The 27,338-nt window shown below is 49.8% G+C and overlaps 1 protein-coding gene across 1 annotated transcript; it reads left to right on the top strand.

Annotated features, from left to right (window-relative positions):
- Nucleotides 1–12,917: 12,917 nt before the first annotated feature.
- On the top strand, nt 12,918–25,790 carry GSK3A (glycogen synthase kinase 3 alpha). Its single transcript, XM_040419837.1, has 11 exons — nt 12,918–13,230; nt 15,101–15,288; nt 16,282–16,365; nt 16,458–16,568; nt 16,658–16,788; nt 16,863–16,969; nt 17,416–17,513; nt 18,173–18,268; nt 22,367–22,553; nt 22,639–22,707; nt 23,489–25,790. The coding sequence occupies exons 1-11, from the start codon at nt 13,098–13,100 to the stop codon at nt 23,551–23,553; spliced, it is 1,269 nt and encodes a 422-aa protein (XP_040275771.1). The 5' UTR covers nt 12,918–13,097; the 3' UTR covers nt 23,554–25,790.
- The last annotated feature ends 1,548 nt before the right edge of the window (nt 25,791–27,338 follow it).

Here is a 27,338-nt window from a genome sequence, read left to right as displayed (position 1 = left end):
TCCTTATCAGCCTGACTTTGGAGTCTAGAAGGAAACTCCCGCCAACATGGGGAGAACATGCAAACTCCACGCAGATGTCCTTGGCCGGATTCACACTTATGTTTACTCATTTCCAGATACATGGGCTTCGAATCCACTAGTACATATACAGTCAGATTCACAGTCTAGATCAGTGAAAATGTATCCGTTACAGCGACGGCTTATTGCAAGTCTTTAAATGTCATCAGAAATGGCGAAATCCAAAGTGTAAACCAATAACCGTATAATGAAAAAAAAAGGGGGGGGGGGGGAATAGTCTAAGTGTTAGAGTGGAATGAAGGGGGGGGGGGGTAGGGAGCCATTCGTGCCAACTCCTTTCGCTAATGCCTAGATGACTCACTCGCCCCAGCCCCATCGATGTAGGATAATGCCGCGATGTCCGTTTCTCATAATCACTTGGAAAGTCTCCCAAAAGCCTGGAGAACTCTGGTGTAAAGGAACAGAGTTCCGTCTAGTATAGAACCTATCCCCCTGATCATGAGTAAGGGCTCGTTCACACGACCGTATGGCTTTTTCAGTGTTTTGCGGGCTGTTTTTAACGGATCAGTTTTTTTTTTCTTTCAGTAGTGTTTCTGGTTCCATTTTTTCGTATGGCATATACAGTATACAGTAATTACATAGAAAAAATTGGGCTGGGCATAAAATTTAACATAAGGTTTCGCAAAAACGGAACGGGTACGGAAGACATACAGAGTACATTCCGTTTTTTTTTTTTTTTTTTGCAGAACCATTGAAATGTATTGTAACGTATACGGAACTCAAAAAACGGCCCATATACTGAACGCAAAAAAAGTTTGTGTGAACGAGCCCTTAGTCTATTTTCAAACTGGCGTTTTGGCTTTCCGTTTGTGAGATCCGTTCAGGGCTCAGCGGTCCAAAACGGATCAGTTTGCATTCTAATGTATTCTGAATGGAAAAGGATCCGCTCAGAATGCATCAGTTCAGTCTGCATTTCGCTTCGGAGACTGACACCGAAACGCTGCCTGCAGCGTTTTTCTGTCCGCCTGACAAAGCAGAGTCAAACGGATCCGTCCTGGCACACAATGTAAGCCAATGGGGACGGATCCGTTTTCTCTGACACAATAGAAAACAGATCCGTCCCCTATTGACTTTCAATGGTGTTAATGATGGATCCATCTTGGCTATAGAAGACTTGATACAACCGGATCCGTTCAGGACGGATGCTTGCGGTTGTATTATTTTAATGGAAACGTTTTTGCAGATCGGCAAAAACCGCTAATGTGAAAGTAGCCATATGCAATCAGTTCTTCCATTCTAAATAAATGTCGGCGCTCATCAGCCCATTCACAGAGGGCACAGCCCTCGATTTCCAGGGCCTCGGTATCGCTAATCGTGCTTCTGTGAGGAAGAACCTCGGAGCACTCCTCTTCATTTGGGCTGAAGTCCCTGGTACTAGCGAGAGAAGAGTCACTTTGGGTAGGTTGGGCACTTTCTTCCCTGTAAACTTGCTGTAAACCTGGAGCACTCAGTCCCAGAATTTGCTTATAGTCGGGCAAGACCACCATTTATGTAACACGGTTCCATCCTCCTGTCCACATCTCCAACATAAGCTGGATACATTAGGGAACATTCGGTGAAGGGTCGTCGGGCAGTAATGCCACCTGTAGAGAATCTTAAAATGATTTTCTTGTGTGGGCTGCTACAGACCATCCATGAGAGAACGTACACATCTTGAGAATGTCCTCCTGTGAACGTGAGTTGTAGGTCTACTTCCCATTTTTGTAAATGGGGACCTACGTCTGGGTTGCTCTGGTCCAGTAGAATCTTATACATCTGTGATAACAGTCTGAAGCGAGTGTCGGGTTTTAGAAAAAGGGTGTCAAAGTCCGTCAGGTTATGACAAAGCTTTTGGCTGAGTAAGCTATTTAGGTACGATCTCAGCTGAGCATTCGTGAGCCACAGAGAGCCATTAAGCCTATCATCCAGATCAAGAGATTCGTAGGCTACTACTCGGATTCAAACTTAGACCCCAGCACTGTTATGTCATTAGGTTGCCTTAACTAGTAGGAGGGTGCCTGAGCAGTAGGTTTGTCTAGCTCACTAGTCGCTGCAAAGGTGCATAGTACTGTTTGCCTGTGTACGGACTCCTCCCTTGCTACCTGACCTGTTACTTGCATTGACCCTGAACAGCCCACACTGACCTTTTGGACTGTTTTCTGGATTGTATGGACTCTGCCTCCCCTAAGTGGTTTTGGCTGGTCCCTTGGTGACTCTCAACCTCTGTATTGCTGCAGCTGCTGGATGGCAGTGGCCTTGTGGTTCCCCTCCTGTGGGGTTCTGATGTCCATGGTGAATTCTAGAGGAGCATTTTGATAACACTCTCAGGAGCAGCCCCAAACCACGTCTGTTTAGAATTTCAAGAGTCTACTCATCTTCGCATGATGGCAGTGTGTTTCCTTTGAAGGAAGCGGCTGCGGATTCCAAAGCTCTTTTAAGTAATATTGGTTAGGACATCTGGAGTCATAGATGAAGAATAAGTGCCCACGACACCACATGCTAGCATCACTGCCTACCATTCAGGAAGCTGATGCCTCAGTAGATGTTAGGCTGCTGGCTCACATTTCTTCTCTTCCAAATTCAGACCGTAGGGCCCTTTTGGCTGAGGATTTGGGCGTGAGGCCTCCTTTCCAAATCTAGATTATGTGCAGTTCTATGCCATTGATAGTTTCTTTCTCTTTCAGTGGACATTACGTCAAGGTTCCACTTCCACTTTTCTCCATCCAGAAGGTCCAAACAAGAACGGACAATGAAGAGAGAAGTGGAAGTCCTCCAAGAAAAAAAAAAGCAAAGGGCTTATGTTTAACAGGCCTTCCACTGAGCGTACCAGGAGATGCAGTCTGAAGTGACTCCAGGCCGCCATTGGGTAGGCTTTAGTCTATAATTTTTCTGCCTGACTGGTCCATAATTTTAGCAAGAACCTAGGTGTTGGATACCGTAGGGCAGGAGTTATAACTTAAGGTTCGTTGACTTGCTCCTCAAATTTGCTTGAAAACTGGAGTTAAACTTTCAGCCTTGGGCTGAACTGTTCTGGAAGAGGAAGTGTTGGCTCTAAGACAAGAAAAACTGCTTGTTCCTCTATCGCCAGACACTGGTCCTTTTCATCTGGGCTTTCCATGGCTTCTTGAGTTTTTACAGAAATTGTAGCAGAAATATCAGCCTATATTCGAGAAGAAGATGGACATCCCATATCTTGACAATTTCCTTATAGTTGCAAGAATAGGAATGCAGAAGAGGAGTCATGAAATGTCTGCTATTCTAAGACGATTGGGTTTGATTATTAACCCCTGCAAATCAGGACCTGTAACAACAAAAAGATCAAAGCTTCATAGTCAGATCTGCAATTTAACTTCTAACCCTTTCTTGCCTATGAACAGTGATGTCCCTTCACAGATCCCTAATATTGTCTACCTCAGCAGTATTCTGGGCCCAGATTCACACCAGGGCATTGCAACGGAAAATCTTCGCAGCATAGAACCCAAACAGCAGTCACCTGGAGAAGCACATGCGTGTATCTCATCCAACCCTATCCTAGTGGCTAAATTGGAAGAATCTATCCTGGTGAGTTCCTTGGGGAATCTCCCATCCAATAGTTCTTGCAACAGATAGAAGCCCATCTGGTTATGGGGGCTCATATGGGAGAGCTGATCCAAGGTGTGTGACAAAGGAGGCGTTACTAGGGCCATCGAACCCAAAACAGTTGGCAGCGATCAGGTTGACTTTGAGGGAAGCATTTCTTTGAGTTCAGAACCATGCCTAGTGTCAGTCACCAAGAGGATTTGAGAACCTTCACATGATGTCAAAAATGAACAAAAATATTCTGTTCCTTTCAGCCAGTTACATCAAAGGAGCAAAAAATTGTGTTGATGCAGTCTATTCAAGAATATCGTGCCATTATGGGGAACTTCAGAGGAGAGTAACACTATTTTTTGCCTTGAATCCAAGAATCCCCTTGTGGGCTGGAATCTCCTCCAAAAATGGAACCTTAGTCTAGCCTCCACCTTCCTTCCAATCTCATTGATTCCTGTGGTATGAAAGATATAGTTTGGGAGAATCAAGTGTCAGTTGATCGCCCCTTCTGTCGTAGAAGGCCATGCTTTACTGGCTGAGGGCAGTGTCTAGCTCAGATCCTTGGGTGCTTCCTGAGGTCCCAGGCTTGTTATCCCAGGGCCCCGATCTCCATCTTGTATCAAGACTTCACGTGAGGGCATAGAAGAAAAGAGATCCTGAGACATCTGAGTTTTCTCAGGAACTTTGCAGTTCTCATTTAGTAGCAGGAAAAGTTACTTGTGGTAACTATTCTACAGTTTTGAGTTTTTCAGAATGAATTAGATGATGGGGATATCCCACTAGTTCAAATCCTGGAATTCCTCCACAGGGGTCTAGAAAAGCGCCAGGAATTTTCAGATCATCCATGATTTCTCAAATTTCAGCTTCCTGCATATCTGGACCCACTCAGTCCCAAGGTGCCTCCTTGGGACTTAATGCCCTTTCTAAAGCTAGATTCAGTCTCGAGTAAAGTTCTTACATTGAAAACTGTTCTTCTAGTGGCTCTTGCCTCGACTAGGAGAATTTGAATGTTGCAGGCCATTTCTGTTAATCCTCTTCGGAAGCCAGAACCAACTGCACCATATAAAGCCGCAGGCAAAAGCCCGAACACATGAATCAATGACAGAGGGGTGGAAAATCTGAAACATACACTTTAATGATAGTACAAATATTAGAGGGGCAAACAATGCCAAAAAAAACAAGAACGCTGCAGGTGTGACTAAAGTGATATCAATATGAAGAATGGCTTAAAAATCGTAGAGACACAACATCCAGCCAGGGCTGGTCCTACCAGTTCAGCTTGACGGGCGGAGCAAAACCAATAGCTACTGGTTTGTGTGATGCCACTTGCTGATGTGGTTGGCTGAAGTTCACACATGCAGACATCCAGTTGCTTGGATGTTGCATCTGGACGAGTAGTTTGGACTTTGGTCGCACCCCATATACTGCTGTTCCTGCATAACCTAAATGATAAAGGGGGAGGGATCCTATTGCACCCTGCCCATCACCCACCCTGAGAAGGGTGACGCCATTGGGAACCTAGCCCTCAAAACGTCCCTTCACCCTAAAAACGTCCCTCACACCAGTCCTAACATGCCATGCTTCATCCTACAAGTCGTGATTCTTCAGGGGATAGCAGGGGTACAGCTCCTAATGAGGAGGGCAAATAAGGGTGCCAAATATGAGGTGAACCCTTGGCAGAGTTTGTCGGGGACCAAGTGAGGCCAGAAGCCAGTGTACATACTAAAATAGGGACAAAACTAGTTGTGCTGTTGTGTCACCAGTGTTTAGCCCACAGTATACCAGTTTACTGGTGGCCATTGGTTTTCTCTGCTTGACGAGCTCAACTGGTAAGACCAGCCCTGGTTGGCTGTTTCTATACCATGTTTAAGCCATATTTTATGTTGAGATCCAGACTGACTCCTGAATATTGGTTTCAATGGGTCTGCCTTTTTCACACAGTTCTGGCTCCATAGAAGTTAATGGGGCTTATGTGAAAAACGGAAGACATCTGGATGCGATGTGTTTTTCACTGATGTTAGGAGATGGAGATTATACACTGCTCAAAAAAATAAAGGCAACACAAAAATAACACATCCTAGATCTGAATTAATTAAATATTCTTCTGAAATACTTTGTTCTTTACATAGTTGAATGTGCTGACAACAAAATCACACAATTAAAAAATGGAAATCCAATTTTTTTTTAACCCATGGAGGTCTGGATTTGGAGTCACACTCAAAATTAAAGTGGAAAAACACACTACAGGCTGATCCAACTTTGATGTAATGTCCTTAAAACAAGTCAAAATGAGGCTCAGTAGTGTGTGTGGCCTCCACGTGCCTGTATGACCTCCCTACAACGCCTGTGCATGCTCCTGATGAGGTGGCGGACTGTCTCCTGAAGGATCTCCTCCCAGACCTGGACTAAAGCATCTGCCAACTCCTGGACAGTCTGTGGTGCAACGTGACGTTGGTGGATAGAGCGAGACATGATGTCCCAGATGTGGTCAATTGGATTCAGGTCTGGGGAACGGACAGGCCAGTCCATAGCATCAATGCCTTCGTCTTGCAGGAACTGCTGACACACTCCAGCCACATGAGGTCTAGCATTGTCTTGCATTAGGAGGAACCAGGGCCAACCGCACCAGCATATGGTCTCACAAGGGGTCTAAGGATCTCATCTTGGTACCTAATGGAGGGCTGTGCGGCCCTCCAAAGAAATGCCAACCTACACCATTACTGACCCAATGCCAAACCGGTCATGCTGGAGGATGTTGCAGGCAGCAGAACGTTCTCCACGGTGTCTCCAGACTCTGTCACGTCTGTCACATGTGCTCAGTGTGAACCTGCTTTCATCTGTGAAGAGCACAGGGCGCCAGTGGCGAATTTGCCAATCTTGGTGTTCTCTGGCAAATGCAAAACGTCCTGCACGGTGTTGGGCTGTAAGTACAACCCCCACCTGCGGCCCTCATATCACCCTCATGGAGTCTGTTTCTGACCGTTTGAGCAGACACATGCACATTTGTGGCCTGCTGGAGGTCATTTTGCAGTGCTCTGGCAGTGCTCCTCCTGTTCCTCCTTGCACAAAGGCAGAGGTAGCGGTCCTGCTGCTGGGTTGTTGCCCTCCTACGGCCTCCTCCACGTCTCTTGATGTACTGGCCTGTCTCCTGGTAGCGCCTCCATGCTCTAGACACTACGCTGACAGACACGGCAAACCTTCTTGCCACAGCTCTCATTGATGTGCCATCCTGGATAAGCTGCACTACCTGAGCCACTTGTGTGGGTTGTAGACTCCGTCTCATGCTACCACTAGAGTGAAAGCCCCGCCAGCATTCAAAAGTGACCAAAACATCAGCCAGGAAGCATAGGAACTGAGAAGTGGTCTGTGGTCACCACCTGCAGAACCACTCCTTTATTGGGGGTGTCTTGCTAATTGCCTATAATTTCCACCTGTTTATCCCATTTGCACAACAGCATGTGAAATTGATTGTCACTCAGTGTTGCTTCCTAAGTGGACAGTTTGATTTCACAGAAGTGTGATTGACTTGGAGTTACATTGTGGTGTTTAAGTGTTCCCTTTTATTTTTTTGAGCAGTGTACTTCAATTTTTCTTCACATGCGTGAAAACCGCCACAATCTTGAAAAATATTGTCAGGTGGCTACTTAGTGCTTGAAGACTATCATCTGGACTTGGATCTATCCTTTGAAGGTGTTTCAAGTGGTTGTCCCTCCGTAAGGTGCTTGACTTCTATTTCTTCTCTGTCATGGGTGAAGGGAAAAATTATAAACTTACTGGTAATTTGCTTTTCCAGAACCCATGACAGCACCCTTCCTTATCTCCACCTCCTTGTCCTTCTCATTCCTATCTGGCGTTAGGCAGTGGTATGTGTGGTGCATCACACAGGACGCTCCATTCTCATCAGTTCTGAGGCCATGTCTACTCTTCTACATCCCACTTGAACAAGGTCTAAGGTTAGACCGAAACACCAGTGTCTGCCTATAATCTTGTGCCTTTAATAAAACAGACCTATTTAAGCCTCCAATGAGTGCCGCGGTATTTATATACATTTATATGGAAGGACTCCTTTACTGAGCACCACATCGTATCCTGGTGTGCTGACCTGCTTCTAATCTTCATCTGTAGGTGTCCAGGAGGTGGATGCTTTCTGATGCTGTTATGGGTTCTGGAAAATCTAATTTTCGTTCAGTGAAACTATAATTTTTAATTTGAAGTGACAGGAGATGACCTCGGCAGGGTGGCTGGTTCGGCGCCACATGAGCGGATACGTCTACATTTCAGGTAGTGACCTTGCTTTAACTATTGGTCATTTATCGGAACCACACGGTTACTGATTTACAGTCCAGGCCACCATTGTGTTCTCCGCGAGCACTGCTCATGGGGACTCATGATTAAGACGTTAACTGGGAAGATGACCCTCTTTGTATGGTGGGAACAATGGGAGGCGATGGGATTATACAGGTAATCAGTTACTGGTAAATGGCTATGGGAGGCAATCTTCTCATTAAGAGCTTTATATGAGGACAGGGATTTGACTCTTAATCCTGGAGGTCAATTGTTCTCCATTTAGGGTGTGAGCTGCACTAGAACGACGTTAACTAATGCCATCCAACGAGCGTCTGTCTGTTGTGTTCCTACAACTCCCAGTATACACAGATAGCCTGCAGCAGAGTTGAAGGTAAGGCCGGTGTTCACAACCAGCCATACCTTGTTTTGTTTTTTTGACCGCCCTTTCATTACCAAATGTATAATCTGTCTGGGATGTTATGTATAGATTTGGGGTCAGGTATTTGTACTGGAATCGAGGTGTGGTGCCTTTGTCCACCAGAGGTCAGCACTGAGCAGTAATGTGCCCGTCTATCTGATGCTGCTCCAGGCCTCATCCACAGGAGCTCGGAGAGTTGTCTGCAGCTCGTAAGACAAATCAGGACCTAAAACTGTGTTCACACTTGTAGCTGTGCAGTTGGGTGAACATCTTGCGGTTTTACTGCAGCGTGCCCCATTGTTGATTGGCAGCGTTTCTTCCTCTGCACCGGAGCTGCAGACGTATTGGGATAAAGGAGTTTTGCAGGAAATAATGACTGATGCTTACTTTTCCCTCCTGACCTCACATTTCCTCAGACAGAAGGCAGTCGCCGTCGTTCACGTTGACTTGATCTAGGGTGAAATGGCTAATATCATCAACTTGTGTATGAGCCGCTGTAATGGCAGTGTGCCAGGCAGGGGCGGATTGGCCATGGACCTTACAGAGAAATTTCCCAGGGGGCCGGCCAGTGGAAGTTTTTGGGGATATATTTTGTGCTGGCGGCAGTATTTAATGATGGACTGTGGTATTTGGCTCTGTCGGGGCGGTATAATGTGCTACAATTTGGTATTGCTGGCCCTGCCTTCCATCAATTTGGACCTGACTACAAAACAGGGCCACTTTTAGTATATCTTTCAGGGCCACTTTAAGTTCCCAGTCCGCTCCTGATGCGAGGAGAGAAAGTGTCTGATCCCCCATCAATCAGAATGGAGGCCTGTGTCCCCGTATAAGTGGAGTGCACACTGCTACTCCATGCATTCTCCATAGGATTCCCGGACAATACAGCAGTCACATACAGAGCCGGGCCCCAGTGGTTCAACCCCCACTATCACTATTCACAGTGATTGCACCAGCAGAATAGTGAGTGCAGCTCTGGAGTATAATACAGGCTGTAACTCAGGATCAGTACAGGATAAGTAATGTATGTACACAGTGACTGCACCAGCAGAATAGTGAGTGCAGCTCTGGAGTATAATACAGAATGTAACTCAGGATCAGTACAGGATAAGTAATGTATGTACACAGTGACTCCACCAGCAGAATAGTGAGTGCAGCTCTGGAGTATAATACAGGATGTAACTCAGGATCAGCACAGGATAATTAATGTATGTACACAGTGACTGCACCAGCAGAATAGTGAGTGCAGCTCTGGAGTATTATACAGGATGTAACTCAGGATCAGTACAGGATAAGTAATGTATGTACACAGTGACTGCACCAGCAGAATAGTGAGTGCAGCTCTGGAGTAGAATACAGGATGGAAGTATGATGTGTACCATATTGTATATACAGTGGCATGCAAAAGTTTGTGTACCCCTGGTCAAAATTACGATTATTGTGAACAGTTAAGCAAGTAGAAGATGAAACTATCTCCGTAAGGTATAGTTAGATGACACATCCCCTCTTTTATTTTAAGCAAAAGCAACTTTTTATTTATCTTTTTTACATTTTCAAAATAAGGAAAAGGGCCTGAAGCTGTTGTAGCAGCCAGGGCCATGGTAAAACCCCCAGATCAGGGGACTGTGGGGGGCCATGGTAAAACCTTCAGCAGATCGGGGGACTGTGAGGGCCATGGTAAAACCCCCAGATCAGGGGACTGTGAGGGCCATGGTAAAACCTTCAGCAGATCAGGGGACTGTGAGGCCATGGTAAAACCTTCAGCAGATCGGGGGACTGTGAGGGCCATGGTAAAACCTTCAGCAGTTCAGGGGACTGTGAGGGCCATGGTAAAACCTTCAGCAGATCGGGGGACTGTGAGGCCATGGTAAAACCTTCAGCAGATCGGGGGACTGTGAGGGCCATGGTAAAACCTTCAGCAGATCGGGGGACTGTGGGGGGCCATGGTAAAACCTTCAGCAGATCGGGGGACTGTGGGGGGCCATGGTAAAACCTTCAGCAGATCGGGGGACTGTGGGGGGCCATGGTAAAACCTTCCGCAGATCGGGGGACTGTGGGGGGCCATGGTAAAACCTTCCGCAGATCGGGGGACTGTGGGGGGCCATGGTAAAACCTTCCGCAGATCAGGGGACTGTGGGGGGCCATGGTAAAACCTTCCGCAGATTGGGGGGCCATGGTAAAACCTTCCGCAGATCGGGGGACTGTGGGGGTCATGGTAAAACCTCCAGCGTGCACCTTTTGAGGTGCTCTGCTGTGGATTTTGAGGTATGTTTAGGATAATTTATCTGTAGAAGCCATCCTCTTTCCAACTTTAGCTTTTTTTTACACTTTGTTATGTTTGCTTCCAGGATTTGCTGGAATTTCATAGAATCCATTCTTCCCTCTCCCCGTGCCATTGGCTGCAACACAACCCCAAAGCATGATTGACCTCCCCATCCCCATGCCAAATGGTTGGAGAGGTGTTCTTTTCATGAAATTCTGTGCCCTTTTTTTTTTTTTTCTCCAAAAAAAACATTTTGTTTATTCTGGCCAAAGACTTCTTTTTCACCCTCATCAGTTCGCAGGACTTGTTTCCAAAATGCATCAGGCTTCTTTAGATGTTCTTTTGCTGATTTTTTGTGCTGAGGATGCAGGAGAGGTTTTCTTCTGAGGACTCTTCCATGAAGGCTGTATTTTGTGCAGGTGTCGCTGAACAGTAGAACAATGTACCACAACTCCAGACTCTGCTAAATCTTCCTGAATGTCTTTTGCAGTCAAGCGGGGGTTCTAATTTGCCTTTCTAGCAATCCTACCAGCAGCTGTCTCTGACACTTTTCTTAGTCTTCCAGACCTTCTGTTCACCTCCACTGTTCCTTCCATTTCTTAATTACATTTTGAACTTAGAAAATGGCTACCTGAAAACGCTTTGTCTCCTCTTATAGCCTTTTCCTGCTTTGTGGGCCCCAACCATTTTCAGAGAGTCAGGCAGCTGCTTAGAAGAACCCATGGCTGCAGTTTTTTTGGGACAAGGTTAGAGGAGTCTGGGTATTAATAAAGCTGTGAAATCTGCATCACTCGGCTTTTCCGATCGATGACCAGCTTACAACCGAGCAGGTTACTGAAGGTCTGAGACCTCAGTCAGTTGTGTGTGCTCAGATCTCCTTGGGTTCACATACTTTTGCAACGTTCTCCTCTCCTTTTTTTCACTCTAAAATTGTACGGAACCAAAATAATCCGCTGATATTGCTTAAAATGCTAGCGTTTCATCGTTGGCTTTATTCCTTTTGGAGATACTTTCATCTTAAACTTGCTTAACTGGAATTTTTTACCAGGGGGGTGCCCAAACTTTTGCAGGCCCCTGTACACAGTGACCTATATACAGTGCTGTCATCGGGGATTAGATCTGGTATCTCCTCATTGTGAGGGGAAGTGGAGCAGGAAACGGAGGGAAGATCTGTATGAGGTGGTCCAGCCCTGGTCAGAAGCCCCTACAGACCTCCCATAATGTGAATGGTTTAGGTTCGGTTCACCGCTTTCGCCACGTTTTCTGCCGTGCTGGGAAGTCGGCTCGTTTGAGGTGATTTGGATCTCCCATCTTCATCCCCTCTGCTCACTCTCCTGGGTTTTCCTTTTTGGAGGGTTGCTGTGACTTCACACACAGCAGACGTCTGAAAATCTATTCCATTCACCTGGATTAATGCAGAAATCCCCCCCCCCCCCCCCCCCCTCCCCCCGTAACGCTGAGCACCCCAGCACTTGGTAATGGCCGCCGCGTAGCTTCATCTTTATTCTCTGAGGCCGGGTTCATAGGTTGCAATTGCATCGTGGCCAGAACTGTGCTGACCTGTAGATCCTTTCCTCAGGTTCAAGGCTACCACCGCAAACAAATGGCTTCCCCGATCTCGGGAGGTAATGCTCTTCGGGCTCTGGGAGCCTCTCGGATGCTGTGGTCCCAGTTTACCACAGCATTTTAAGGGTTAAATGTAGCCAATCGCAGACATTGGCCCTGGGACTGTTTTCGGGGTGTGGGATTACCCCGCATGGCACAGCGTGATCACCGCCACATTCATTCCCAGTACTTGGGGCCCCACCAGTCTCCTACTGTGGGTAGCTTTAGATCACTGGACGCCCCTGTACAGCCTTCATGGTCAGTGAGGCATGCGCAGTGGAGTCCGACAAGTGTCACTTGGTTGCTATGACTGAACCAGACACTGTCCGATTTTTAATAGCAATGTTCATTTCCCGCTTTTTTTTCTGCCCAAATTAACAATGGCGTTTTGACGACGCCCGTCAAACACGTGATCGCCACGCCCCCTCTCTTCTATACGTTGCATAATTGTATTTTTTTTATTTTTTATATAGTTCTTTGTCTGCCGCGATGCGTTCTGGGCATTGTAATTACACCCTTTACGTCATGACGCAGGAACGCTGCGCGACGTGTTTTCCCAGCATGCACCGCGTTGACGAACGCGCTTTAATCTCCCCCAAAGGAGTCTGGGACTTGTAGTTTAATGTAGTCACCTCTATCCTCGTCTCCTGAGCGTACGTGCACTCGGGCTCCCGGCGTGCTTTGCGCGCTCAGTCCTCTTCCCCCCGCCGCGGGGTACGCCGGGCATTGTGGTCCGGGGCGGTGTTTCCTGTGATTGGTTGGAGCCAGCTACGGACTCGGTTTCCCAGAGAGCTGCTGAAAGCGGCCTGGAGCCCCGGGGGCTGAGTGTGTGTGGCGGCCGCGGGGAGGGAGCCGCCGAGCTCGGCCACCATTCAGCGTTTGTGCGCTTCGCTCCTCAGCATGAGCGGCGTCAACCGGACCCGGAGCGACGTCTTCGGTGACCAAGTTCCGTCTGGAGCTGGGAAGGGTCCCGGAGGAGCTACGGGGGGCGCCTCGTCTGTGCCTGCGGGCTTCAGCGCCATCAAACTGGGCAGTGAGTACCTGAGGGGGGGCACGGCCGGACATTGGGGGGGGGGGGGGAAGGGGGGTGATGGGCTTATAATACCCCCCCCCCCCCACCTGGGGCCCCATTATCAGCTCCGCGCGGGCGGTTTAGGCTTCGCCGCGGATCTGCTTCTTCGATATAAGGCGTTTTCCGTAAATCCGTATCCGTATATATTTACGCGACCAGTGACGGTGAATGGGGTCACGGTGCAGCCAGTGTGATACCAGCAGGTGGCGCTGCGACCCCCTCCCCCGATCACGGAGTAGCGGACGGCGTAACGCATCGTCCGTGACCTGGAGGGGGCAGACGCTCAGGAATCGGGTGGAGCCCCCCTGTAGAAGTAACTTTATTTATACGTGACAAGGTTACAGCGGTCGGCGGTCTGAGCCGAGACCCCGGTGCCTGTGTGAACAGCGCTGTAAGTTTACAGACCTGGGGTACAAGGAATGGGGGGGGGGGGGGGGGGCTGAAAGTATGTGACCCCCCCCCCCCCCCCCCCCCAGACTGGAGGCAGAAGTCACTGCTTGTGTTCACAGGAAATGGTGCGAGGACGCGTCGCCTCCCTTCAGTCTGACCACGTAGCGCGCAGGATCTGCAGATGGAGGACGAACCTCAGAGCTCGCGCTGCACGGCTCAGTGTCCTTGGTCTCATCCTGTGAGGTCTCCGTAATTTAGTTTCGCACCACAATTGTCTCGCTTTATGTTCGGCCGCAGATTACACCGAAGGAACGCGATACCGTAACATGCAGAGTACAGCTCTGAGGTATAACGCAGGATACATAATGTATGTACACAGTGACTGCACCAGCAGAACAGTGAGTGCAGCTCTGGAGTATAATACAGGATGTAACTCAGGATCAGTACAGGATAAGTAATGTATGTACACAGTGACTGCACCAGCAGAATAGTGAGTGCAGCTCTGGAGTATAATACAGGATGTAACTCAGGATCAGTACAGGATAAGTAATGTATGTACACAGTGACTGCACCAGCAGAATAGTGAGTGCAGCTCCGGAGTATAATACAGGATGTAACTCAGGATCAGTACAGGATAAGTAATGTATGTACACAGTGACTGCACCAGCAGAATGGTGAGTGCAGCTCTGGAGTATAATACAGGATGTAACTCAGGATCAGTACAGGATAAGTAATGTATGTACACAGTGACTGCACCAGCAGAATAGTGAGTGCAGCTCTGGAGTATAATACAGGATGTAACTCAGGATCAGTACAGGATAAGTAATGTATGTACACAGTGACTGCACCAGCAGAATGGTGAGTGCAGCTCTGGAGTATAATACAGGATGTAACTCAGGATCAGTACAGGATAAGTAATGTATGTACACAGTGACTGCACCAGCAGAATAGTGAGTGCAGCTCTGGAGTATAATCCAGGATGTAACTCAGGATCAGTACAGGATAAGTAATGTATGTACACGGTGACTGCACCAGCAGAATAGTGAGTGCAGCTCTGGAGTATAATACAGGATGTAACTCAGGATCAGTACAGGATAAGTAATGTATGTACACAGTGACTGCACCAGCAGAATAGTGAGTGCAGCTCTGGAGTAACACAAGGTGTAACGGTATTAATACCAGATGGGTGGGTGGTATGACACCCATGCTGATCAGCTGGCCTCTCCGTACGCTGTGCTGGAGTCGGGATGCTCTTGCTCTGCTGCCATTAATGTGAATAGTGGCTGAGCTGCAGTACGCTGGTGCTGGACCTTGCGCACTGAATGGTGCTGTCCTCCCCGAGCTCTGTACAGGGTACTGCCTCCAGCGCTGCGGCAGCCCGATTCAGCTGATCAGCACTGTCACTTTGTCCTTTCACAGTTTAATCCATTTTTTTCCTCAGGGGATAATGGAAAAGTGACGACGGTGGTGGCTACTCCAGGGCAGGGCCCGGACCGTCCGCAGGAAGTGTCCTACACCGACATCAAAGTCATCGGTAATGGCTCCTTCGGTGTGGTGTACCAGGCGAGGCTCGTGGACTGTGGAGAAATGGTGGCAATAAAGAAAGTCCTGCAGGACAAGAGGTTCAAGGTGATTATGAGCGCGGGATAACTAGAAAAGCCATCGCTGAGTTGTGGAGCTGCCCATAGACTGATGGTGGACGGGGGGGATTACGGCTTCGTGTTCCTGCTCCATAGAAACCTAGAATGTGTCGGCAGATGAGAACCGTTTGGCCCATCTAGTCTGCCCAATATACGCCCCCAGCGGGGTGGACACAGGTGGGGGAGCGGGCTGACCTCAGGTTTGCAGGGTGCTGACCCCTCCTTACAGTAGGTTCTAGTCCGTGGTCTGTGCAGACGTGGGCTTTGCCGGTGACTGCTCGTCCTGGGCCAAGTTTACCTGAAGCAGAAGTTTCTGTTCCCGGGCCAGTTCTGTAGGACTAGTGTTCAGGGCAGAACAATGATCCTTTATTCCGAACCGGTGATGTCATCAGTGGAGCCGCCTCACAGCCTCCAGTGCGTACTGTTCAGTGTTCTCGTATTATATTCACTAGTGGTGGTCTTACACCTTCTCCCCCACCGCCGCTCATCTGGCGCTCTGTGTGTCCACCGCCATGTGGAGCGCTCGGGCGTTTCAGCTTTTTGGCAGGGATCTGTTAAATGTGTAACCTGATCACTGAATGTAGCACCTAATACACGAGCGGCGCTCCCGGGCCGAGAGAATCACGGGGAACTGGTCCTCACTGGTTTGTGTCCTGAGGGGGGGGGGCACCTGGTCTCTTCACATGGCGGGGCACAGATGTCGGCATCATGTTCAGGTCGTCTGACGCCTACACTGGAGAATTGCTTGCACAACAGTTTCCTAAAATCCTTCCCCTTGTGCCCGGCGGTGCCCTCTCAGGACAGTGGTAGGGACGCTCCGCCGAGCTCCCCGTTATGTATGATCAGGGAGGGGGGGGGGTGCTAGAAATGCAGGCGCCGCGCTGTGTTTTATGATCCGCAGCGTCGCCCCCTCTGTAGATTGATTTGCCGGGGGTCATCCATCGTCTTATAACCTACTGTTTGCTTTCTCTCCTCTCTCCAGAACCGGGAGCTGCAGATCATGCGCAGACTGGATCACTGTAACATCGTGCGGCTGCGATACTTCTTCTACTCCAGCGGAGAGAAGGTCAGGCTCCGTGCCCACCGCACGCTCCCCTCGTTATTACAGGGTCCTCTCGCTGAGACGAGACACAAGATCTTCCTCTTTTCTTCCCACAGAAAGATGAAGTTTATTTAAACCTGGTCCTTGATTTTGTCCCAGAAACAGTTTATCGCGTCGCACGGCATTTCGCGAAAGCCAAATCCACGCTGCCGTCCATCTATGTGAAGGTGCGGGGTTTGGGGAACGTATCCGGATGGGGGAGGGTGTCGCTTTACCTGCATGCGTTGAGCCCGCACGTTCTGTCCCCCACATCCAGGTGTACATGTATCAGCTATTCCGGAGCCTCGCTTACATCCATTCTCAAGGCGTCTGCCACAGGGACATCAAACCTCAGAACCTGCTGGTCGATCCTGACACAGCAGTGCTGAAGCTGTGCGACTTTGGCAGGTAGGGTGGGGGCGAGTGTGTGCACGGGTTGTACTGTATGGCGCTGAGACTCATCCGCATTACTTCTCTTACAGCGCAAAACAACTGGTACGAGGCGAGCCCAACGTTTCCTACATCTGTTCCCGCTATTACAGGGCACCGGAGCTAATATTTGGAGCCACCGATTATACTGCGAATATCGGTATGTTACAGAATACTGACGAGAGTGCGACAGTCAGCCCTGCACTGGGGTAGGGGGGTAGGTTTACATGCACTGGGGTAGGGGGGTAGGTTTACATGCACTGGGGTAGGGGGGTAGGTTTACATGCACTGGGGTAGGGGGGTAGGTTTACATGCACTGATGTCTGGTAAATGTCAGACTCGGCTCTGCTACATGTGTAGGTGGTGGCTTCCTTAGCTGAAGCCTGCCACACGTGCCAATGTTTGTGTGGCCTAAAGCGTCTTGTGGTGAGCAGCAGCGCCCTTCTTGGGCGACGGCCGGAATTGCAGCTCAGCACCATTGACTGTGATTGAGCCTTAATACAAGATGCAGTCTATGGACAGGAGTGAAAACCATAAAGGCAGACCGCCCCTTTAAATGCCCGTTCGCTCTGTGCCATCTTTTACCCGTCTCCTCCTTCGTTACAGACATCTGGTCAGCAGGTTGTGTCCTGGCGGAGCTTCTCCTCGGCCAGCCCATCTTCCCTGGGGACAGTGGAGTCGACCAGTTGGTGGAAATTATAAAGGTGAGTCGCGCTGCGGAAATCTCCCTGCAGCGGGATCTTAACTTCCAGGTGAATGGAACTGATTTTCAGTTGCTAAGTCCCTGCAGCCAATCTGCAGCATGTGAATGTGGCGCGGTAGACGCCGTAAGTCCAGAGATCAGGAATGGTAAGAGGATGACGTCTTCCTTCTCGTGCAGGCACCTCCAGGCCCTGAGCCAGCGCTGCACCAGCGATGTACAAATGAGGGGGAGATTAATTAAGACTCGCATTGTGTACGCTGGTCATAATTTCTCCTGCGCCAGCGTAAGAAGCACTAAGATTGGATTGTTAGAGGCACATGTTGGGCCACCCGGGTGTAATGTGACCTACCTCCTCCCACCCATGACCACAAAGAGTTCTACAATAGGGGCCATTGGCTGCTGTTGGAAGGTGTCCCTGTGGTTATTAAAGGGTGAAAGGAAATGTCGTAATCGGGACAGAACTGACCCCCCCCCCCCCCCCCCCCCCCCCCAGAGGTGCCCATGAGGCGGCTGGAATATAACTTGCCACCTGTGACTCCTCTCAGCCATGGAGCAGAGCCCGGGGCAAGGTTTTCAGGGGATCCAGACGCCGCCGTTTCTAGGAGGTCACTCTGATGATCGTCTGTCTTTAACAGTCTCTTCCCTCTGATTTTTCTCCAGGTGCTAGGAACTCCGACCCGGGAACAAATCCGAGAGATGAACCCAAACTACACAGAATTCAAATTCCCACAAATCAAAGCACATCCCTGGACGAAGGCAAGTGATCGTGGAGCCCAATCCTAGTCCCTTAACCACTTCCTGACCGCCCATTGACTATAGACGTCCTTGGGCCGTCGGTTATCTCTGAATGGACGTTCTGGAACGTCCATTCAGAGATGGCAGCTGCACGCTAATCGTGCAGCTGCCGAGCGGGGGGCCCGCTGTCAGTGACGGCAAGATACCCCACAGAGAAGGCGGGGACCATTCCCAGGTGTCCCTGCCTTCTAGATTGCTATACAGATTAGGAAGCAGCGCTATGCCGCTTCCTGTCCCGGTGGTCATGTGACCACCGGGGGAGTGCAGGAGCTGTCGGGTCTTTCACAGACCTCGATCAGCGCTGTATACTGCTGTACGGCCTCTCTGGGGGGTGTATTACCCCTGTAACTGGGGCTCCTATGTCAGCCCTGCACTGAGGCTGTACACCGCTGTATACTGCTGTACAGCCTCTCTGGGGGTGTATTTCCCCTGTAACTGGGGCTCCTATGTCACCCCTGCACTGAGGCTGTACAGCGCTGTATACTGCTGTACGGCCTCTCTGGGGGGTGTATTTCCCCTGTAACTGGGGCTCCTATGTCAGCCCTGCACTGAGGCTGTACAGCGCTGTATACTGCTGTACAGCCTCTCTGGGGGGTGTATTTCCCCTGTAACTGGGGCTCCTATGTCAGCCCTGCACTGAGGCTGTACAGCGCTGTATACTGCTGTACAGCCTCTCTGGGGGGTGTATTTCTCCTGTAACTGGGGCTCCTATGTCAGCCCTGCACTGAGGCTGTACAGCGCTGTATACTGCTGTACAGCCTCTCTGGGGGGTGTATTTCCCCTGTAACTGGGGCTACTATGTCAGCCCTGCACTGAGGCTGTACAGCTCTGTATACTGCTGTACAGCCTCTCTGGGGGGTGTATTTCTCCTGTAACTGGGGCTCCTATGTCAGCCCTGCACTGAGGCTGTACAGCGCTGTATACTGCTGTACAGCCTCTCTGGGGGGTGTATTTCCCCTGTAACTGGGGCTCCTATGTCAGCCCTGCACTGAGGCTGTACAGCGCTGTATACTGCTGTACAGCCTCTCTGGGGGGTGTATTTCTCCTGTAACTGGGGCTCCTATGTCAGCCCTGCACTGAGGCTGTACAGCGCTGTATACTGCTGTACAGCCTCTCTGGGGGTGTATTTCTCCTGTAACTGGGGCTCCTATGTCAGCCCTGCTCTGAGGCTGTACAGCGCTGTATACTGCTGTACAGCCTCTCTGGGGGGTGTATTTCCCCTGTAACTGGGGCTCCTATGTCAGCCCTGCACTGAGGCTGTACAGCGCTGTATACTGCTGTACGGCCCCTCTGGGGGGTGTATTTCCTCTGTAACTGGGGCTCCTATGTCAGCCCTGCTCTGAGGCTGTACAGCGCTGTATACTGCTGTACAGCCTCTCTGGGGGGTGTATTTCCCCTGTAACTGGGGCTCCTATGTCAGCCCTGCACTGAGGCTGTACAGCGCTGTATACTGCTGTACAGCCTCTCTGGGGGGTGTATTTCTCCTGTAACTGGGGCTCCTATGTCAGTCCTGCACTGAGGCTGTACAGCGCTGTATACTGCTGTACAGCCTCTCTGGGGGGGTGTATTTCTCCTGTAACTGGGGCTCCTATGTCAGTCCTGCACTGAGGCTGTACAGCGCTGTATACTGCTGTACAGCCTCTCTGGGGGGTGTATTTCCCCTGTAACTGGGGCTCCTATGTCAGCCCTGCACTGAGGCTGTACAGCGCTGTATACTGCTGTACAGCCTCTCTGGGGGGTGTATTTCTCCTGTAACTGGGGCTCCTATGTCAGTCCTGCACTGAGGCTGTACAGCGCTGTATACTGCTGTACAGCCTCTCTGGGGGGGTGTATTTCTCCTGTAACTGGGGCTCCTATGTCAGTCCTGCAGTGAGGCGGTACAGCGCTGTATACTGCTGTACAGCCTCTCTGGGGGGGTGTATTTCTCCTGTAACTGGGGCTCCTATGTCAGCCCTGCACTGAGGCTGTACAGCGCTGTATACTGCTGTACAGCCTCTCTGGGGGTGTATTACCCCTGTAACTGGGGCTCCTATGTCAGCCCTGCACTGAGGCTGTACAGCGCTGTATACTGCTGTACAGCCTCTCTGGGGGTGTATTTCTCCTGTAACTGGGGCTCCTATGTCAGCCCTGCTCTGAGGCTGTACAGCGCTGTATACTGCTGTACAGCCTCTCTGGGGGGTGTATTTCCCCTGTAACTGGGGCTCCTATGTCAGCCCTGCACTGAGGTTGTACAGCGCTGTATACTGCTGTACAGCCTCTCTGGGGGGTGTATTTCCTCTGTAACTGGGGCTCCTATGTCAGCCCTGCACTGAGGCTGTACAGCGCTGTATACTGCTGTACAGCCTCTCTGGGGGGTGTATTTCTCCTGTAACTGGGGCTCCTATGTCAGCCCTGCACTAAGGCTGTACAGCGCTGTATACTGCTGTACAGCCTCTCTGGGGGGTGTATTTCTCCTGTAACTGGGGCTCCTATGTCAGCCCTGCACTAAGGCTGTACAGCGCTGTATACTGCTGTACAGCCTCTCTGGGGGGTGTATTTCCCCTGTAACTGGGGCTCCTATGTCAGCCCTGCACTGAGGCTGTACAGTGCTGTATACTGCTGTACAGCCTCTCTGGGGGGAGTATTTCCCCTGTAACTGGGGCTCCTATGTCAGCCCTGCACTGAGGCTGTACAGCGCTGTATACTGCTGTACGGCCTCTCTGGGGGGTGTATTTCCCCTGTAACTGGGGCTCCTATGTCAGCCCTGCACTGAGGCTGTACAGCGCTGTATACTGCGCTACACCCCTTAAAAATTCCTTGGGTGGTGTAGTTTACAAAATGGGATTACTTATTGGGGGTTTTTTACTGTGGGGATATACCTCAGGGGAACTTCAAATTCAACATGGCGCCCAAAGACTATTCCAGTCAAATCTGCCCTCCAAAAACCATATGGCGCTCCTTGCCTTCTGAGCCCTGTCGTGTGCCCAAACAGCGGTATACGACCACATATGGGGGGTTTCTGTAAACTGCTGAATCGGTGTAATAAATATTGAGGTTTGTTTTGTTGTTAACCCTTGCTGTGTTCCAGGAAAAAATGTATTAAAATGGAAAATCTGCAAAAAAGTAACATTTTGAAATTTCACCTATTTTGCTTTAATTCCTATAGAATATCTAAAGGGTTAACAACATTTCTAAAAACCAGTTTTGAATAGTTTGAGGGGTGTCATTTATGGGTTGGTTCTACTACATAAGCCCTACAAAGTGACTTCAGAACTGAACCGGTCCTTAAAAAAGTTGACTTTGGAAATTTTCCTAAAAATTGCTTCTAAAATTCTATAAATAAAATGACGCCAACATAAAGTCAACATATGGGGAATGTTAATGACTATTTTATGAGGCATCACTATCCGTCTTAAAAGCAACATATTGACTCAAATTTACCATTAACATGAAGTACAATGTGTCACGAGAAAACAGTCTCGGGCCGGGATAAGTAAAATCGTTCCAAAGTTATTACGACATAAAGTGACACACATCGGATTTGCTAAATCAGGCCTGGTCTGGAAGGGGTTAAGGAGGACCTCTCCCCTCTCCTGACATGTCTGCATGCCCCATGTAATAATTCTGGAGAATCTGTTCTTTGTGTTTCTACTTGAAGTTATGAATGGTCAGCTGCTTGCAGGAAAGGTACAGATGGGTGTTACCAGTTGGGGGGGTGTCCCTGCACAGACCGACACCGATTGCTGGTAACTCCCAGTACCTTTACTGCAGACTGCTGGCAACTTGTAGCAGGAATAATACTGGAATGGCACAACATAAGAATAGATACGCCAGAATTATTATGTGGGGATTGCAAGTTTGTCATGCCAGGAGAGGGGAGAGCTCCTCTTTAAAGGGATATGCCATAGATATCCGATGGGTGCTGATTCTGCCTCTAGGACCTGTTTAAGAAAACGGAGGGCCCTGCTGTGAACGGAGGGTAAGCCATTCACTGCTATGGGACTTCTGAAAACAGCTGAGAGCTGGATCGGCTATTTATGGGATATCCTCACTGCTGTTCATGCTTCTCCTCGTGGACAGGTCTTCAAGCCCCGCACCTCTCCAGAAGCCATTACATTGTGCAGCCGGCTCCTGGAGTACACCCCGGACACCCGCGCCTCCCCTCTACAAGCCTGTGCACACTCCTTCTTTGACGAGCTTCGTGACCCCAACACGCGTCTCCCGAGCGGCAGGGAGTTGCCTCCCATCTTCAATTTCAGCTCTGTAGGTGAGTCGAGTGCGGAGGTGCAGTTACTGTGCTGGGGTCACTGATTTAAGGGCGGATTTGTCTTATGTTTGATGCTTCTTTGCAGAGCTCTCCATCGAGCCCTCGCTGAACACCGTCCTCATACCTCCTCACCTGCAGCAGACTCATTTGCAAGGTAGGTGGCTGGATAAACGGGCTGCCGCCTGCCGCTGTGAGCTCCCTCGTCTACGTGAAATGTGGTCGGCTGAAAACATGTCTTAAAGGGGTTGTCCAGTTTTATTTATTTTTTATGTATCTCTGAGCCAGGGTAACTGAAGAGAAGCCTACTTACCTGCTCCTGGCTCTGTCTGCACTGCACTTACAGTATGCACATACAGGGGTCACGCGTGCCAGTGACTGGCCTCAGCGGTGATGTGTCCCTGTGGGGTGGGCAGAAAAACGGACAACCCCCAGGATCTGCCTGGAATAGAGAACAGATCCTGCACCGCCACTACGGTTCACCTGTCCAGACTCTATTTACCCGGCTGCAGCGGTGACGTCACATCAGCAACAAGTGACTGCTGCAGCCAGGCACTCAGCGGCTAGTGGTTGCCTGTAGCAATCGCATGTTGTCGACGTGACTTCACCACCGCTGCAGGTGGGTAAATAGACCCTGCCCGGGAGAACTGGAGTGCCAGCGCGGGAGCTGTCTTGTAAGTACTTACCTGATCTTAAATTCAACCAGATCCTGAGGGTTGTCCGTTTCATGTTGGTCATTTCATAACCGGAGTACCCCTTTAAATGCATAGTGTGCAGTATTTACACCGAACAATGTTTACAACACTCTGAAAACTGATGCTGTGATCTGGGGGCGGGGCATGACACAGGTTTCCTTGGGTTTTGTCAGGCGCCGCCCCTAACAGGTTGTGGTGGAGCCGGAGGTTTTTATGTCCTGATCTCCTCCTCTTTTCTTATAGGTGAAGGGCGAACTGGACCAGACAGACTCAAAACCAGCGACGTAGCAGAGCTGAGCACCTCCTGAGGAGCGCTGCTTGTCCCCTCCCTCGGCCTTCCCGTTTTCCTCTCCCTTCCCGGCTGACATCTTACACGTGTTGTGTGGGAGCCGAGCTCGGTTCTTGAGGATCACGTTCTTCTCTTCTGCTCCGGTCAATGACTTTCGGTGACTCCTGCTGGCTATCCTCCCCATCTCAAGACTATTGGTCAGAAGTCATGGATCCCTCTGCCTGTAGCACTGTAGAGCGCAGCTCTGGATACCTCCAAGCATTGCTGTGAAGGTCGGGGCCGGGACACCTTAGTGCTGATCTCCTCCCCGGCAGGTTTCTTGCAGACTCTGCTCATCTTGTAAAGTGTTTAGTTTTTTTTTTGAACTGGGCAAAGGTGCAAACTGGTCTCCCCCCCGCCCCCCCCCCCCCCCCTGCCCCCGATGTATTATTTTATGTCGTCCTCATTGCTAAGCGTTCATCATCCTGGGACCCTCTCTGATAGAGGCTCCCCCTAATGTAGCATAAAGCTCCGTCTGCAGCCAGTCACTGGGAGCCGCCATCACGCTGGGGAGGTAGAAACCACTTAATACTTGACTCCTTGTGCTGCTGTTTGAGGGGAGGGGGTGACTGATGGGGGCGCAGCAGGAGACCTCAGAACCTCGCCATTACCTCTTACTGCACCCCAGGAGTTTATTCCTATGGGGTGTCCTCTGGATCACGGTAATAAAGATGGAAGCTTTCTAGAGCAGGGGGCATGCCCTGGGTTCCTGCATTCTGTGGGCTCCAGAACCCTACGTAGCTCAGACTCCTTGTGTCATAGCTGTGCACACCCTGGGCCACTACTACTCCCAGCAGGCCTTATGGACACAGCCAATGGCAAAGGCCTGTAGATTATATTTAGTTTGACGCTCTAATGCTGCGTGGCTCTGTACACGAGCTCAGAGTACCCTTCACTGTAAGGTGCACCCGCGGGTCCTCCCCATGTGTACCGGGTGTATACGTCACCTGTAAAGGCTTTTAATGGATGTTTTATCTTCTGTCCGTGGGACCGGGCGTCTGTGCCACCGGATAGAAGGCGGTTTTTAAGGTTCTGTTGGTTGTAGGAAACCTCGTCTGATGAATGTTCTGTCAAGCAGCTGGTTTTATAGCGCCTGGTGCTCGTGGCACTTTATGCCGTTCAGGGGTCAGGGGAGGGGGGGGGGGTGATACCAAAGGGGCCCTGACCCCAGGGGTTAGGATTGGGTTACAATGCAGTAATCATAGAGTAAGAAAACATGGCTGCTTCTAAAACCTGGAGAGTCGGCATTTCTGTAATAAGGTGACCGTGTTTGTGGTCTGGCGCCCCGTTAATGTGGCGTCATTTCTCTCTGGTGGTCAGATTTGGGTCGTAGCCGCAGTTTGTCACATGGGTCGTCTCCTCTTGGTTGGCAGAACATTGCATCATTGACACGCCATTATGTGGCCACTTACCTCCTGAGGTCAAATCAGAACTGTCAGAAGTTGCCGCCATTGGCCTGGACCACGACCTTCTCAGATGTCTCTGCAGCGCCCCCTGGTGTTCCAGAACCTGCACTTAGCAGTCCACTATTTGGGATGTTTGCCGCTTGTCCATCCTGATCCTTCGTGGGGTTGACCCTTCTTAGCATTGTAACGCAGGAGAGTAAGCTCGGCCATGATGTCTGCAGGATCTGGTGCATCTCGGCCCTTAACCCTCCTCCCGCTGTCCGCCATCTTTTACTGTAGGTTTCCGTTTAAGTCCGCGCGCGGTCCTGCTGCAGCACACGTCGCTTGTCCCCATCACGACCAGTAGAACATTTTAATTTTTTAAGTTTCCCAACACAATAACTTAAATCCTGTTGATTTTTATATTTTTTTTCCTCTGCTTCCATCTTGGAATCTGCGCCGGCCTTCTCTCTTGTAAATATATATATTTCCGCGTCGTACAAATTCTTGTCTCGGAGAAGATGTAGCCGTTGATTCTTGTAAATATGTTCATTTGTTTTATTTTTTTTCTTAATGAAGATGTTGAGTTGACCTTGATTCATTTTTTCCCTCTTCCGATTGCCACCATTTTTAGCCCCCCTTTTTTTTTTTTTCCCCTCCCCGTACATTCCCCTCTTCCTTCTCCTCCCTTTTTAATTCCTGTTTTAGAATTGAGACGTGAATACTGTATTGTTGTAGAACATAACGCCAGGATGTAGTATGGCGGCTCCGCTCAGTGGCCGCCGTGGTTTCTGGAAATGTACAGCAATCTTCAATAAATTATTGGCATGAAGACGTTTCACTTCTGTTCTTCAGTGTCTGATTATCGTCTTGTCCGTTTTACTCCGGGAATCGAATGCGTAACCGCGTCTATTCTGTGCTCTGCAGAATACGGATGTGGTCTGAGTGCGTGACTTATTTTGTCAGACCCATTGACTTCGATGAGTCTCTGGTCCCTGCTTTGTAGACAAGTATAGGACGTTCCGGAAGGGGCACGCGGATGATCCCTGTGCTTTCTGCATCCGTGGGTCTGTTCCGCAAAAGATAGAACATGTCCATGGGCCCTACATAAAACCACAAATTTGCAATTTTCACATCAGGTTATTTTTTATTTTCTGAAAAACACACGGCTCGTGAAAAAAACGCAAACCAGAAACTTGGGGGTTGTTTAAGACTACGAAGAACAAAGCGTAGCCTTTGCAGTGTGAGGGCCAGATCTTCACTGGGTCGTCACCAGTGCTGTCATAAGGGCAGGAAAACGGATCAAGTCTTGATGGCCGCTTGCTCGCAGACTAAGGCGAAGTTCGCACTTCAGTTGTTTGATCAGTTATTTCCATCAGTTTTGGTGAACTGACTCTGAGATCAGGTATAATGGAAAGATCTGCTCCTGTTCTGTGTTCTTGACACACACACATGGTTTTGGCTCATTCAGATGGTCGTATCCTGTCCGCAAAAATGCGGATCTGCTTTTTTGTGGATTAGATGCTGTCCCATTTCTATGGGGCCCTTTTATTCCATTGCACGGCTCGGCAATAAAATGAAACGTGTCCTATACTTGTCAGTGAAAATCAGGACATGGCCCTATTATAGTTTATGGATCAGCAAAAAAACAGAATGCAATCCGTTTTTTTGCAGACATGCTGAACTGTCTGCAAAAAAAAACTGATCCACATTTTTGCAGACAACATATGGCTGTCTGAATGAGCCCTTACTGATGGAAATAATTGAAGTGTGAACTCAGCCTAAGTCCCTCAAGGGGCTGTGTACAGAGATCTTTATGGATATCAGGATATTTTTGTGCCCCGACAACCTGCGGCTCCCCGGATACTACAGTTCTCATTGTGCCCCGACAACCTGCGGCTCCCCGGATACTACAGTTCTCATTGTGCCCCGACAACCTGCGGCTCCCCGGATACTACAGTTCTCATTGTGCCCTGACAACCTGCGGCTCCCCGGATACTACAGTTCTCATTGTGCCCCGACAACCTGCGGCTCCCCGGATACTACAGTTCTCATTGTGCCCCGACAACCTGCGGCTCCCCGGATACTACAGTTCTCATTGTGCCCCGACAACCTGCGGCTCCCCGGATACTACAGTTCTCATTGTGCCCCGACAACCTGCGGCTCCCCGGATACTACAGTTCTCATTGTGCCCCGACAACCTGCGGCTCCCCGGATACTACAGTTCTCATTGTGCCCCGACAACCTGCGGCTCCCCGGATACTACAGTTCTCATTGTGCCCCGACAACCTGCGGCTCCCCGGATACTACAGTTCTCATTGTGCCCCGACAACCTGCGGCTCCCCGGATACTACAGTTCTCATTGTGCCCCGACAACCTG

The sequence above is a fragment of the Bufo bufo genome, chromosome 1, assembly GCF_905171765.1.
Source record: "Bufo bufo chromosome 1, aBufBuf1.1, whole genome shotgun sequence".
Lineage (NCBI taxonomy): Eukaryota > Metazoa > Chordata > Amphibia > Anura > Bufonidae > Bufo > Bufo bufo.
Note: the sequence above shows the minus strand (reverse complement) of the source record. Positions and strands in the feature narration are given on the sequence as shown.